Genomic DNA, 15,771 nt, shown 5'->3' on the forward strand with positions numbered 1-15,771 from the left:
GTATTGGTAAACAAGTTTTTAGCTTTCATGGCTCATTCCCAAAGAAACATATAGAAACATGTAGGAAGTGATGTTTATAAACTCAGAAAAAAGAAGAGACCTCAGGTGGAATTTCTGTGTCTTAAGATGAGTCCAAGATCTATGTGGGGTTCCTGAAGTGTTGTCTTCTGCTCAGTTTATCATTAGGTCACAGCAATGTGGTTCAAACTAGAAAGAAGCTTGTTGTGCTTGACCCAATTCAGAAACTGCCACAGCTGCCTGCCTGAACAATGATATGTAAATTTACCAACAGCAAGATTTGGGACATCAGTGAACTTGTATCTAAGATAGCTGTTGATACTACCTGTGACACAACAATACTGAATATGTAAGATCACACTCACATCACAGGCAGTGATGCAAGCATAAATGTTTAGGATACAGCTGCTAGTGGTTTAAATTTATCTTGCTCAGTCCTTTTACATAGGAATGTAATGTTAAATATGGATCTGGAGCAAATATCAGTGTTAGCCCCATAGTGATATAATATACCGGTACATGTGAATAACAAGCAGCACAATACTAGAATGTGACTCAAAAAGGGCAATTCTCTTTGCACTGTGGGACAGTACGTGGGATAAAGGAATTCAGAATAGACAGTGCATATTTATTCTTCCAGTGAAAGTTCTTTACCAAATAGTTTGAATTACTAAAAGGGGAAAAATACCAACCCAGTGGAAGGAATAGCTTGTTTTCGTAAAGGTTAAGAGAACTATTGAAGACACTTTTGCCTCAAAACTATTATGCGCCTGAGAGTTTATTTCATATAACATAGGCATCAACTGCATCAAGATTTTATAAAAATTATATTGGTCATACTTGTTTACAGAAGGAACCAATCAGTGACAGGACTTAAGAAACCTTTCATTTAATGGCTTGCTTTATATTTTGCATAATTCATCAAGCCCTGTTATTTGTATAGATAATTAGAAAACATGACAAGTGTCTTATGGAAACACTCTAATCAAATGTTGTAAACAACCTTATGTGAGAGTTTTGTTTTCAGCATGACCAATACCACTACAGTGTTCAAGAATATAAGGCTGAACAAGTTTCTAAGTATTTTCAGGTCTGATATTGTTATAATAAATATGTAAATTATGTTGTCTTTAATATAAAGATACATAACAGCCCAACCTTAATGTGATGCAAGGGTTACTGAGTTCAACAGGATTTCTATAAGCATGCACAGAATTGCAGTTTAAGGATTATATTTTTATTTTAAATGCAGGAAGCATATCATCTTTATTTACATGATTACAAAACTGAAGAGACAGCACACTAATAGTTTGAAGAAGCCTAAGGAAGAGGTGTCAAGACAAACAAATAGGATTTTCCCAGGCACTGACACACGAATGTATTAAAGAGAATTCAGCCCTTTCAAAATCCTGCTTAATGACAGCAGATGATTAAAGGATCAACATAAAATATTCCCTGAAATGCAACTCCATGTAGCTGTTTAGGTATAGGTCAATACAATATGCATCTACATTTAAATGTGTTGAAAACGTTTTTAAAATATTCTGCACATTACAGTACAATGGTACCTCGGGTTAAGAACTTAATTCGTTCTGGAGGTCTGTTCTTAACCTGAAACTGTTCTTAACCTGAAGCACCACTTTAGCTAATGGGGCCTGCTGCTGCTGCTGCGCCGCTGCTGCACAATTTCTGTTCTCAACCTGAAGCAAAGTTCTTAACCCGAGGTACTATTTCTGGGTTAGCGGAGTCTGTAACCTGAAGCGTCTGTAACCTGAAGCGTATGTAACCCGAGGTACCACTGTATACGTTTCGTATCCCATGACTGAATATAAAACTTCTAGTGAAAAACAAAGATGCTGCTGCAAGCCTGAGGTTTGCCCACCCCACTTTATAGAAATACTATGTGTTATCCTACTAACAACTAGATAGATTCAACACACTCCGATACAGAAACACCTCTGAGAATTCACCAGAAACCATATGCTTTGCTTCCCGCATAGTTAACAAAAGGGAGAAATGAGGAAACTGTTATCAGGATTATGGACTTTTGGTACCCCTGCAAAGATGACATCAGAAAATGGGAGAGACACATAACACAGAAATTTAAAGGATTTGCACATTACACCTTCTTACAATTAAATCAATACCAGTCCCCAGCAAAGCCAAGGCTACAGTGCTAATTTCACCTACTTGGGTGTAAGCCCCAGTGAATTCATTGTGCATATGTCTAAGTATACATGGTTAGAATTGCACGGTTGCAGACACCAGCTGAATAATTCATTATTTTAGGAATAACCTAAGGTAAATGTGACCAAAGTATTGTACACATAAACTCACTTATTTTTTCAGACTCAAACTCAAGGAATTAATCACCCGTTTATAATCTTTGTGGTGAATAGTGCCTATTGTTCATGCCTCTACTTATTATTGAAATTTGCTTGATTTTCCCTTATGCAAACAATTACAACGTCCTCTCACACGGAAACAACAAATGTCAGCAACTAAACTTGCCGACGGATGCACGACACACTACGCACATTCATGTACTGCACACACTGTAACGAGACTTCACACCCCCTCCCCTTACTTCCCTTCTCACAGTCCTGGGGGGCCGGAATCCTCTCTCCGGGCCTCCCTTCCTCCCACCCCCCCTTTCCTTGCGTCATCGAATACACACTCAGGATGCGCCAGGAGCGATATAATAAACTAACGAGAAGGGAAGATACTGCTGATGTTTTCACGGTTTCATTGCAGCCACGCCACCAGGCTGGAAGAGGCTGCGGTGGAGCCAACTTGCCCACCTTCGCCACAGGAAAGCAATGGCACGCTGGCCGTTCACGTGTATTCACATCCCCACGTGTTTGTGTGTACACGCGCGTCCCTACTTTTCAGAAAAGGGAAGGGAGACACGAGCCCCGCCGTTGTCCCTCAACAATTCCTACGTGTCGGCTGCCCAGTCACGCTGTTCCCTCCACCAGTTCCTGTGAGGGGGAAATTACATGCACACACACCCGCTCTCTCCTGCCAAGCCTGAACCTCGTGAGAGGAAATGCAACGCTCTCCCATGATGTGCCCCCCCCAACCGCCCTTTAACCGCCACCCCGCTTCCGTCCACGGATTTATTAATCCTCTCCAACCTTCCCACCTCAGTCCCCCGTCTCCCCAGCCCCGGTGCACAAGGAAGCCATGTCCCTCCCTTCCCCGCCGACCCCACCACCGCCAAACAGCCACACCTACCTGTCTTCTCGTGGTCGTAGCCCACCACAATGAAATAATCTGCCAGCCTGGCCATGGCTGAGGAGAGCCTGCCTCGGGCCCCGCAAGCCCCGCCGCCGCCGCTGACACCGCCGCCGCGCCCGGGAAACTCAGCATCCTCCCCGCGGCGCCTGCAGCTGCTGCACAAGAAGAAGGAGCAGCACCTCAGCCATGTTGGACGCCCAGGCTCGCAGTGCGCCTGCGCGCGCTCCCACCCCCCCCCCACTCCCAACCGCCGCAACGCCGCTCCTGTACTACGACCTCGCGGGGGCAGAGCGGGCGTTTGCGGGGTTTACAAACACCACGCGCCGCTGCCGGGCGGCTGCAGCCCACGCTCAGTGGGGTCAGAAGACGGGAAGGTCGGGGGGGGGGGAGGCGGGCAGGGGTTTAGGGACGGGCGTTTCCCTCCTTTCCCCTCACTATTGTAGTGGTTTGCAGCTGGGTGCACGTTTGCGTGTGGCGCTTTGCATGCGGCGACTCGGGTGCATGATGGACCCGTCGCCTGCAAAAGCCGCAGGACGGATGGCGCCCTGAGGCATAAAGCTCAGCCCAAGCCTTAGCCCGGCGCTTCCTTCCTGTTTTGGAAATTCAAATTAATACAGGGCGCGGGGAAACGGAGGATGGCGGAGCTTTCGAGCCGCTCCCCCCTCCCCCGAGATTCGCGAAATCTCCGGTGAAAGTGTGTCCCGCAGGCTTTCGGGCAGACTTCGCTTCCGCTTGCAAAGTGCTTAGGGCTCACCCAAAGGCCTTTTTCGCTCCTGCTGTTCGGAGCCAATGTCTGCTGACTGTGCGCATGTGTGAAGGGCAGCTTTAAATTGCTTGCGTTAGGTTTCCGAACCCATTCATTTCCGTGAGGAAGATTGTAAACTGCGTTCCAGCCATCCTGCATTTGGGTGTCCTCCGGCTATCGTTTCTCGTAGACATGTTTTGAAATGACATGTTCACGGTTTCGCTTCTGCCTAGCCAAGTTTGGAGAAATGTCTTCTCAGTTTCATTTCTCCGTGGGGGAAAATCATCAAAAAGGCAGGGGTGATCTTGGTCCAAACTCCATTTGTAACTCTTAGAATTATTATTTTTATTTTATATTTTTGCCATATCGCACCCATTATCTTTACTGACTGCATGATCCTGAAGGTTACTCAAAAGTTATTTACTCCCAAGTAGCAGCCTAATCCTATGCAGAGTTAGTACATTTAAGCCTACTGAAATCATTTCCAGACTTGCATTAGGTTTTAATTAAGAGCAATTTAAAAGAGTGTTTTAAAATAGCACTAAAACACAATAACTGAGGAGTAAGCCAAATGACTTCAGTGTTTCTGTTCTTGAAGGATGGACACGAATATAGAGGATATGAAGCCAAACACTGGGTTGGAGCCAGACATGACCCATTGAAATCAATGAGTCTACTCAAAATATGGCCATCTAGATTCAACCCTATGTGAGATTACATTATTGAACTCTACAGAATCCATAGACTTCCCCACAAGCAAGTATCGCATGGTTACAGTTTGGAGCTGCAATCCTATACCTGAAAGCAAACACTATTGAATTCAGTACCCTTACTTTTGAGTAGACATGCACAGGCTTGTGCTGTTAATGAATCTGTTTAGTGTTTCAATTCTAGATGCACTTTGTAGTTTTTCGGGACAATTTAAATCAAGTTTATTCTGAATTTACTGCCTAGACAATAAGTTTAAGATTACAGATTTAGTGATTTCTAGGGAACTTACTTTAAAAAGCTTGTAAGGGAGGGTAATGTTGGTGCAACAAAATCATTTAGAGCATGCTCTGATACATAAATGTGGTCAGTAAAGACCACTCCATGTTTAATTTATGTTCCCAAAGTGGCAACCAGAACAATACTGTGATGAGAGCTGAGCAAGGTTCAACTTTTGCACAAGTGATAGAGGCCTATGGCATATTCCGCAGATGATGGGATTGTTCAGAAAACCACATCCATATGGCTGTCATAATGTTGGCAAGTTTCACTAGGAAGACCTGCTCTTTTGTTTGGAAACTCTATGCCAGCATTGCACATTCCTGGAAGCTGCTCGTACTGGTATGGAGGCTTTCCACCCAATCGAACCTGCCCATGTTGTGAGTTACTCACATACCTTATGGCAGCTGCATGGAGCCCACAGCTGTGGCTTCTTTTCAGCTGCAACAACTTCACCACCCCAAATAATGCAAAAAATAGATCATACTCAACATGGTTCTCACTAGTTCAGCATTTTGACACTTGTGAACATCAGGTCTAATGTGAGGTGTTGTATTTTACTTCCCATGTAATTCAAATTATCCCATCAACACATATAGCCATACAAGTCTACACTGGATAAACTGAGATTATGACACACCACAGCCTGGCTTATCTTCTTTTTACACGTTTTGCAGGTCATGAAATGAGCTACAATTCTGAAACCCTAGATTGTTCATAAGGGAGGGAAATCACCACTTGATGGCTTCATTCTGTCCTTAGCAAATGTGCAAATAGTTGTGAGTCAGCACTATGCAATTTGTAGTTTACCACAAAAATAAGTACAATAAAAATTCCAACTACTCTGGCAGAAAAGTCTTCTGGAATAGATCCATTGTTAATCTGTTAGACTAGGATGAGCAAAATATAAAAGGTATAATAAAGCTACTTCTGCACGTAGAAAACTGTGTGCAGAAGAGCTCCTATTGGATGTGATTTTAACACTTCATTTCCACTGCTGCCCTCAAGCTGAAACTGTGTTAGGCATGTTGCAGTATACTCAGTAAGTTAAAACCCACACCATATACGAACCATGTCAGTGTTAGAAACTGAGATATGAAAGCTAGGAGCTAAATGACACCTTAAACCAGGCTTCCTCAACCTCGGCCCTCCAGATGTTTTGAGACTACAATTCCCATCATCCCTGACCACTGGTCCTGCTAGCTAGGGATCATGGGAGTTGTAGGCCAAAAACATCTGGAGGGCTGAGGTTGAGGAAGCCTGCCTTAAACCTAGGTTATGGGTACAACAACAAAATGTCTAGGCGTGCTTTGTTATAACAAGAATACAAAGCTGAAAATGAATGAACTGCAGGTAAAATACAGTATTATGTTCATTTTTCACATGGTCTACTCCTTCTCTGCCCACCCCTGTAACATTCTTAAGAGGGTCTCTTCTCTAGTCTTCAGAGAGTAGCTGAAAGTGGGAAGACAGAAAAGGTCCTCCTTTCCTTCTACTCTGCAGTTTTAATCTGAAATCTTAGGTGCAGTACTGTGCCCAGAGCTCAGAAACTGCTCGCACTAAGGAAATTCCCTGCCGCAAAATGCACCTAGAACAATGGAAGTTTCGAACACTGAACCAAGTGTCTGCCTGGAAGTGCCATAGCTCAGTGGTGGAGTACATGCTTTGCATACGAAAGGTCCCAGGTTCAAACCCCAGCTTTTTCAGGTCGGGCTGGAAGATAGCCCTCTCTGAAACCTTGGAGAATTGCTGCCAGTCAGTGCAGACTATACTGAGTTAGATGGACCATTGATCTGACCTGCTATACGACAGCTTCCTTTGTTCCTCTTGATCTCAGCCCATCTTCCCTCCATGGGCGTAGCCAGGGGGGGAGGGGAACAGCTGCCCACCCCCCAAATAAAAATACATAGCTGACAGAGGTTCTGCCCCCCCCCCCCAACAAAAATTCTTGCTACGCCCATGTTTCACTCCACTTCATGAAATGATGCAGCATAAGAATGGTGTTTGGGATATATGTAAGTGAGACATGGGGAGGGTCTTGGCTTATGGAAACAGCTGATTAACTGCAGCACTCCTAATACAACTACGTACAACTTCAGCTTAACACCAGAACAGGAAGGAACAGGATGGTTACAATATGTTCTATAAGGAGCTCCATGGCACTCTTGTTTCCTGTAAACCATTTAAGATGCTGTCATCTTGAACTAGTTCAATCCTACTGAAGTGTGAGGCTGAATAGAACTTAAATGAAAACTACTCCTGAATGAATTAACTGTAGATGACATTCATGATTCTGCTGAAGGCCAGTGACACACCTTTGAAGACCTAACTGCTATATAAATGCAAAGTAAGCCGGATTCAATTGTTTTAGGTTGTAGCTTATAGATATAAATATAAATATGGCACATAACACTCTTTTGGAATTTAAAGCAACAAATGGTATTTTCACAGTTGCCACAGAAATCACTATATAAATGTCATGCATCTCCATGAAGCCACAAGTCCCTGTTGATTTTTCTCACTTCTAAATCACTCCACAACTATCTTTTAGAGGCCACACATGCCTAGAAGGCCAGCTTGAATGTTTCGTCTTCAGTAACAGCACTAAAGCAACCACATCCACAAACTACTTAAGATGTATTAATTGTGCTTAAACCATTTTAGTCATGTTAAAGTCTTTCAGCTTAAATGCAAGCCCATTGCAAAGAGATTAGTGCTGAAGGTGGGGGTGAGGAGGAGAAAGTGAACAGTAGCAATTATGCTAGTCTTTATGTATGACTGAGAAGCTTTATAGACGTGCTTTTCTTAAATGAGGGTACCTCCAGATAACCCATTAACTGAGCATTTTGATTTGCTTGCATGGAGGTTTGCTGATGATTATAGTTTGTTACCCGTCCTAAGACAGGAGTGCCTGGCATGCTCTGGTCCATGGAGTCACAGAGAGTCGGACACGACTAAACGACTAAACAACAACAACCCGCCCTACTCCGCAAGGTCCCAGGGTGGGCCACAACAACTAAAATACAAAATATTAAAACACAATATTATACAATATTAAAAGCAGTTTAAAACAACCTAAAATCACAGAAATAAGATATACATCTCAAGTGTCAAAACCCAAGATAAAGCATTCACCAAAAGCTGTATAATGAGGATGCCAAATGCACCTCTGTGGAAAGAAAGTTTCACAACTTAGGGGATATCACAGAGAATGCTCTTTCCTGGGCTGCCACCACCCAAGCTTCTGAGGGCAATTTAACACCCTCTGCCAATCATAGCACCCAAGAGGATCTGTAGGGAAGGAGGTGGTCTTTCAAGCATTTATATCTGGTCTTTACTGAGCACTCCTGAATTTCTTGAGGGAAAGTTATACAACAATGTGCATCCATCCTGAACTCATCCTGATTTGCTTATTTGCTTTATGATCTCACACTTTTCAGGGCATTCTCTTTCAGTTTTCTGACTACCCAAAAAAATAAAAAAACCACTTAAAAACAACAACAATCAGAATGGTTGTGCCAGGGTGACACAATACTTTAAGCCCCTTTAATAGAGCAAAAATAAATTTCACCTATGCATTAGAATCCCTCAGAATACTGACAGGTATCCTCGGAGGTTTGGGTATTTTTTACAGTAGGAGTTCTGAAACAATACTTCAGGAATATGTCAGGGTGTTAAAACAACACTTAGATGATCCCAGTTAACACACAGTTAAACAATTTAAACCCAATAAAAACATAAAATCCATATATTAAAACTGATAGTAGAATTTCAACATTTCTGCAATGAAATGTAGATAACCTTCTTCCCATGCATTCCCTGCTCTCCTTGTTATGGCCCAGAATTTGGTGGATTGTGACCTACAAATGTCTATCTTTAAAGCCCTCACCAGCTATAAATATATATACATATCGGGTCATTTGCTTATTGGAAGCTCACAGAAATGTGCTTTTAATATTTTGCTGATGCATTGCTTATTCAGTACCACAATATGGACAACAAAGGCCTCTTTAATGTAGCCCCCCTGAGCTCATTCTCCAGAATGGAATTTTTACGTGCCCAAGAATTTCCAGGATGTTTCCTGTTTACGTTTTCCTCTTGCCTGAGTCTAGCAACATACCCCACTGGGAGAAGGAGGAGGAGGGATGCACGTTTCTACAAACTAAGTGCGGCAATCAAACACACCATGCAGAGCTCACATGCAATGTGAGCTATTATTGCACTGGTGTGATCTGTCCTCTTAAGTATAGTTTGAAGGAAAGCACTAATAAAACAGTAGTGGGCCTCATTCATCACTCAGACTATTCTTTTGCAGTAACTTTATGAACTGTACTGAAATGTCTCTTGTCGTAAAGTATGCAGGAAGATCTGGTGTGTGGGAGGGACAATGTAGGAAAGCCCAAATTCCACAGCACAAGTAACCAGAGAGCGCTTTAAGTGCAGAAACAGTACAAGAGAGAGTGTTGCTCAGCAGATCTTTGAATGAACAAAGTACAGTAGTACTTCAGGTTAAGTACTTAATTCGTTCCGGAGATCCGTACTTAACCTGAAACTGTTCTTAACCTGAAGCACCACTTTAGCTAGTGGGGCCTCCTGCTGCTGCTGCGCCGTCGGAGCACGATTTCTGTTCTCATCCTGAAGCAAAGTTCTTAACCTGAAGCAATATTTCTGGGTTAGCGGAGTCTGTAACCTGAAGCGTATGTAACCTGAGGTTCCACTGTATTTGAGGAATATCATTTCTTCATTGATTTATTTATAACGTTTATCAACGGTTCATTAAAGCCAATATGTAATAACACCAACAATTCTTAAACACCAATAATAAACAATCATGAGGAACTCTAGACTTTAAGAAACTCCACATTCCACACTTTAAGAAAGCTGACTTCTAAAACTTCAAGAACAGCTGGGTGAGACTCTATGGTCAGAAATACTCAAAGAGTATTCAGACGACACAATGTCGTGTACATGATGTCACACACACAACACAAGCCAGGCCCATAGCTGTCAACTTCCCCCCTTTTTTTAAGGGAAATCCCCTTATTCTTAATAGGATTCCTCGCAAGAGAAGGGAAAAGTTGACAGCTATGCCCAGGCCCCCTATAATCTCAGGGACAACATGGCACCTCTGCTACAGGATCAAGAGGGCTTGTTGGAAAACATACCAGGAACTCAATTTTCTCAATGCAGACAAATTATGTTGTTGTTCTATATAAAACAGGTGTTGTCTCAATGCATCTTTTGCTTTGTGCAAACCTAGGCTAAATAACTGTTGCAGTGAAAAACAACAACAACAACAACAACAACAACAACAACAACAACAACAACAACTGACATTAGTGGCTTTCATCCAACTGCTTTTGTGCAAGTAAAGCAGAACTTAAGGAAGCAAACCCCTTGGAGCTAAATTCAGCTAAGTCAATACTGCAGTTAAATGCCCTTAACTAGGGCTACCTGAGAATGGAGGAGAGACCTACTTTAAACTGCAAAACGGCACTTGAAACACAACCTGGTACAAAAAAATTAGGCTGCACAACTTCCAGAGGGTTTAAATTTGCCTCAGTCCAGATTTGAATCCCATAAAGTAACTGAGCTAAAGTTTTAGCTTTAAAAACTTCATGGACTGCAAGAATAAAGTTATGGTCTTTTGTTCAAATGTTTAAATACTCTTACCTGTTCAATAAATTCTTTATCTAAATACCTTTTGGGTGATCTGTATTATTCAGAACATACCTTTACCTTGATTTGGTTTAATTTCCCATAAAATATTCTTTTTGACAATATCCAGAAAATGTGTCCAACATCTCATCAGACTCACTTTTGTCTGGGATAGAATTACATACAATTAAACAGAAATCTTTTTGGTGGCCATCTTGGGGACACAATAAGTTGGTGACAATAGAAACTTAACTGTGTTGTTTATATAGAGATTGAACAGACAGGAGCAAAGATGCAGCCCTGCTTAACCCCTTTAGTAAATGACACAGGATCTGTAAGATATTCATCCACAGTGCAATGTACTTTCAGGCATGTATTATTATACAGATGTTTAATGAAAAAGAGGTCTTTTGTGTATAAGCTCACAAAGCCAATTTCCCCCAAAGAGAAAGAAAAGCTGCATACAAAGCACCTTTGGGTTGGTTCGCCCCCTTTTTCATATTTGTCAATCAAATCTATAGTAGATCTACTCTACCTAAGCCTTGCTGGCAAAATTGTTTCCTCTTACAGTGGTACCTCAGGTTAAGAACTTAATTTGTTCTGGAGGTCCATTCTTAACCTGAAACTGTTCTTAACCTGAAGCACCACTTTAGCTAATGGGGCCTCCCACTGCCCCCACACCACCACTGCGCGATTTCTGTTCTCATCCTGAAGCAAAGTTCTTAATCTGAGGTACTATTTCTGGGTTAGCGGAGTCTGTAACCTGAAGCGTCTGTAACCTGAAGCGTCTGTAACCCGAGGTACCACTGTATAGCCAGTTGGTTAGTTTATTATGCAGGTGATTTGCATAAAGTTTGCTCATTACACATCGCAAGCTAACTGGGCAATAATTTGCTCAATCAACTTTGCACCTTTTAAATATATAGGAACAGTACTCCAGGCTTACAGCAGTGCTCCAGAACTCTTTTTTTAAAGAAATAAAATCTGCAGAAAGAAAGCAGCATCTTAAAAAGAAGGCATGCCCCACTTTTTCCTCACTTAGGAGGGAGTAGGAGATGATGCCTGCTGTCTACAGTGGTATTGGGGTAAATTTTGAAGTGGAGTTGGAGCCCCCATAGACCCACCCCTGAAGGGGAGTCGTCGCTTAGGATCAGCTGCCAATGACAGGCAAGTGGATAGGCAAAATATGGTGCAGCAGCTAGAGTAGTAAGAGCTGAGCTCACATTATTGATCCACCATGAAGCTCACAGGGTGACCTTGGGCCAGTTGTTATTGTTTAGTTGTTTAGTCGTGTCTGACTCTTCGTGACCCCCTGGACCAGAGCACGCCAGGCCCTCCTGTCTTCTACTGCCTCCCGCAGCTTGGTCAAACTCATGCTGGTAGCTCCGAGAACACTATTTTCTGAATTAACTGACCTAGTTAATAAAGGAATCATGTGCTAGACCTGATCTATCCTCCAACCCCCTGAGCATACACCATGGGCAAATACTGCTGCATCTGATGACATGCTTATTCCTTTTGTGAACAAAGCACTGGAACTATGCTCCCTGCCCGCCCACCCCCCATGTTCCTACTACACCACACCACTGGCTACCTATGACACATATGTGCATGATGTAAAACAAAGGTAGGGAACTTCTTTCACTCCATGGACCAGATCTTTATCACTCCTCACCTGCGCAAGCCAACCTAGGTCACTACCCACCCGTCAGTCATCTGCAATTACCTATTGGGGAGTAGGTCACCTCAAATCTGACTGGACCTATCACTGTTGTCACTGGACCTTAGTTGCATTTGGTTAAATCTACAGAGATTGTGACATTATAACTTGATATCATTATGGTGCCACAGGACAGCTGTTTTTTAAGTGTGGGTTTTTTCTTCTTCAAAGCCTTCTTGTATCTATCTTTTCAGGTGCAGAAGAGTAACAGAAAGTGCTAATCTGACACCTGGAAATCCTGAATTCCAAATATGATAGTGGCACAGAAGAGGTGGGAAGTCTCATAGGCAGATGTCACTTTAAATCCTGCTGGGGGATGATGGCAGATCTTGTCTTCGCTATCTCTTCTGCTTAATTCTCTGTGACCTTCTGCTTAAGCATTTGGGTAACACTCTGGGGAAAGTGCCACTCTTCAATAGCTAAAAGTGCCTTGGAGCCTAGAAGGACTAAAGACAATGATTTCAGATTGCTATTAATAGATGGCAAAAATGAAACCTCTTTGGTCTTAGCCATGAGAGTGCAATTGGCTTGTCAGAAACTGCAAGCATAGTGCTGGTGTTTGGATGTTGTTTGACAGAATGACTCGAGTGTATGCTAACAATGCACATGGAAGGTGCCATTTACATCTTAGGGCTGTTTCACAGGATACAAAATACATTAAAATGAAAGGGAAGTCTTTTCTCATTACTCTAACTGCGAATTTTCTGAACTGGTTGAGGACAGAAAGCTTCCATTTTTTTAATACCGCAAATGCTATCAAATACTTTGGAAGTCTCGGTGCCACTTTTATGTATAAACATACAGAGGAAATGTTTTATTCTGTGTAAACAATTCCAAACAATTTAGTAAAACTGTTCTGAATCCTAGAAGATGAAACAGGCCAGTTTCAAAAGGTCAGTTGTCTCAGAAACAACCTCTATTGTTTCCCCAAGGTTTAATTTTAAAGAAACAGCCTGGTGTTTTTTTTTAATGATATCATCACTTTAATGATCACCCAGTACATCAGCAGCACTTCAGCTCATCTGCATGTTTTCCAGTCACGAATGAATACTTATTCTGCTTTAGTGCGGAAACTTATTCTGAAATTATACTACTTTGTGGGTAGTAAACCAATAACCTTTTCGGTCTTGGCAAAGGGCAACCTTAATAATTGAGGAGAAGGAAATCCATGAAGACACCTTTCCCTGTCTTGCTTGACAAAGTGCACCTGTCAAAATTTCACTTCCACAACAACTGTCAAAGTACAGAAGTCCTTGATCAAATCTCCTGTTTGTTCAGTTGATGGATTTACTTTAAAGCAGCTACAGAGGGCTCCAATTCTGATTAGAGCTCCCCATTAATCCTTTGCTCCCAGTAGTATTTCCCAGCCTAAAACTGAAATCCTTTACACTAGGGTTGGCCAGTGCTGTTTTTCTAGAAAAAGAGGTGCTGGAACACACCATGAACATCTCCCTTGTTCTCTTAGAATGGCAATGGCACCCAGTGGAGAGGTACTGGAACTGAGTTCCTGCCAGCTACTATGGGGCTAGATAATATGGTTCCATGATCCATATATTGTTGGACTCTAATTCCCATCAGCTTCAACCAGCATGATCAACGACCCGAGATGATGGAAGTTGGAGTTCAACAACATCTGGAGAGCTATCCCTTGGCTATCCCTGCTTTACACTTACCCTGAGAATAAGTTCCATTCAACTCAGTAGGATTTACTAAATGCTATTAGCTCTTACTGGGGAAAACCTACAGGTATGTGCATTATTCGTATATCCCCCCCACCCCAAAAACAACTCAGGACCAATAGGTCCCCGAAAGCGATTTATAGTGGAAAAATGTATTGGAGGGGAAGGTAAAACACATGCTGCTCTACTACCACAAATGGGAGTCCCCTCCAGTTGCTTTTTTAAAAAATGGACTTATGTTCAGCAAAGGCATATGTTTGTTCATATGTTATAAAGTGTTGTTTTTTTTTTAAATTCAAGGCATTATTTTATATGGAAGTCAATGTAGCACAGTTACAGAGCAATCTTATGCATGGTTATTCATAAATAGTAATTCATATATATGTTCAATGGAATGTACTTCTAGGTTAAGCACGCTGAATTATAGAATCCAAATGGAAAGGAGCATAGTTTGTCAAAATTTGCTACTGAATAATAGGGTAAGTTACTATGAAAAATTATTTTCTAAACAAAAGCATATTCTAATCTAAAAATAAACAAAGTTGTTTCAAAGCAATTTTTCTCACCATGCTTATAATGCCATTAATTTTAGTGAATGCATTAACCCACTGTGGATTTATTAAAGCATAACATCAGTAATTTATAGAGTCAGTGTTTTCTATATTAAATATATCTGTCACATCTATATTGCTGCTGGTCTTAGGCACTACTGAAAATATTTTGTAGATTTCTTGTTTCATGCCTTCACACAATGCCAGTATTTTTGACTTAATTGTTGAAATACTAACTTATAATCTAAATATTCCTCCAATTGAGACTTAGAGTTACTAATGCACAATATATAGATTCCAATAAAATTAATCAATACAATTATTAATCAGGATAAATAAACCTGTCAAGATTGTTGTCCTGGACAAGACTTGCTTCCAACATAGACTTCTTAAAAGATTTTCTTGTATTTTATTATTGCATAGTAATATCTACCCATACCAGTGTGGAATACATTTCTAGTTTTTAAAAAAGTCAAAACTTTCCTAATGGAAACTGTGGCTGGTGTGTGCGTGTGCGTGCGTGTGCACATGTGGCTAAATTTACAATAGCTTGTATTTCACAGACAGTAAATTAATGGGGTAATATTTTCCAGGTCATGTGAAATTCTTTACTTAGGGCCTAACGGCTGAAACTTTTAGTGGGAAATGTAGGGGTTGTAAATTCTATAATTACAAAACTATAGCGTACACTGTCATTGCTTGACTGAAATAGAAAAGGATTGAGCAACAATAATTATGAATTATACAATACAGCCTTCCTCTGAAGAATGAAAGGAACAAAGAACATTTCTTTCTCTTCTGAAATCCAGAGACATTTTTGAGGGGGAATACCGCAACCATTTAATCATGTACAACAAAGGGCCATAACTATAGCACTGAAACTACAGGAGGTATTTAAGAAGGTGATGCATATTTATCACATTTATCATCTGACCATCTCATGGGGAGAAATGGGGGAGAGGAGATTTAGCAAGGTCAAAAGGTACACAACGCATGTAAGCAATGAGCAAGCATTTCTTACATCTTATTCACTTCCTAGCTATTTTTCTACAGAAAACTCTGTCAGGGAAGTACCCCCGCAGACCATCTCTTCTCTTGGGTATGTGGAAGGATGCAAGTGTGCTCCGTTGTATAGCATTTTTCGCATTGCAAATCTTTTTCCTTCTTCCGCAG

The 15,771-nt window shown here is 41.6% G+C and overlaps 1 protein-coding gene across 2 annotated transcripts in view; it reads right to left on the reverse strand.

Moving 5' to 3' along the window:
• The window catches only part of SBF2 (SET binding factor 2), a 228,968-nt gene that overhangs the window by 204,977 nt on the left and 8,220 nt on the right, over positions 1-15,771 (reverse strand). Inside the window, exons 3-4 of one of the 2 annotated variants that reach the window (XM_083456131.1) lie at positions 4,013-4,232; positions 3,256-3,413 (exon numbers count right to left, since the gene is read on the reverse strand). In XM_083456131.1, coding sequence (XP_083312257.1) covers positions 3,256-3,413; positions 4,013-4,068 — 214 coding nt within the window. In that variant the 5' untranslated portion in view covers positions 4,069-4,232. Of the gene's footprint in view, positions 1-3,255; positions 3,414-3,693; positions 3,755-4,012; positions 4,233-15,771 lie in introns of those variants that run through there. The other variant, XM_083456132.1, reaches the window with a different exon arrangement.

The sequence above is a fragment of the Podarcis tiliguerta genome (assembly GCF_965153285.1).
Source record: "Podarcis tiliguerta genome assembly, chromosome: 1".
Lineage (NCBI taxonomy): Eukaryota > Metazoa > Chordata > Lepidosauria > Squamata > Lacertidae > Podarcis > Podarcis tiliguerta.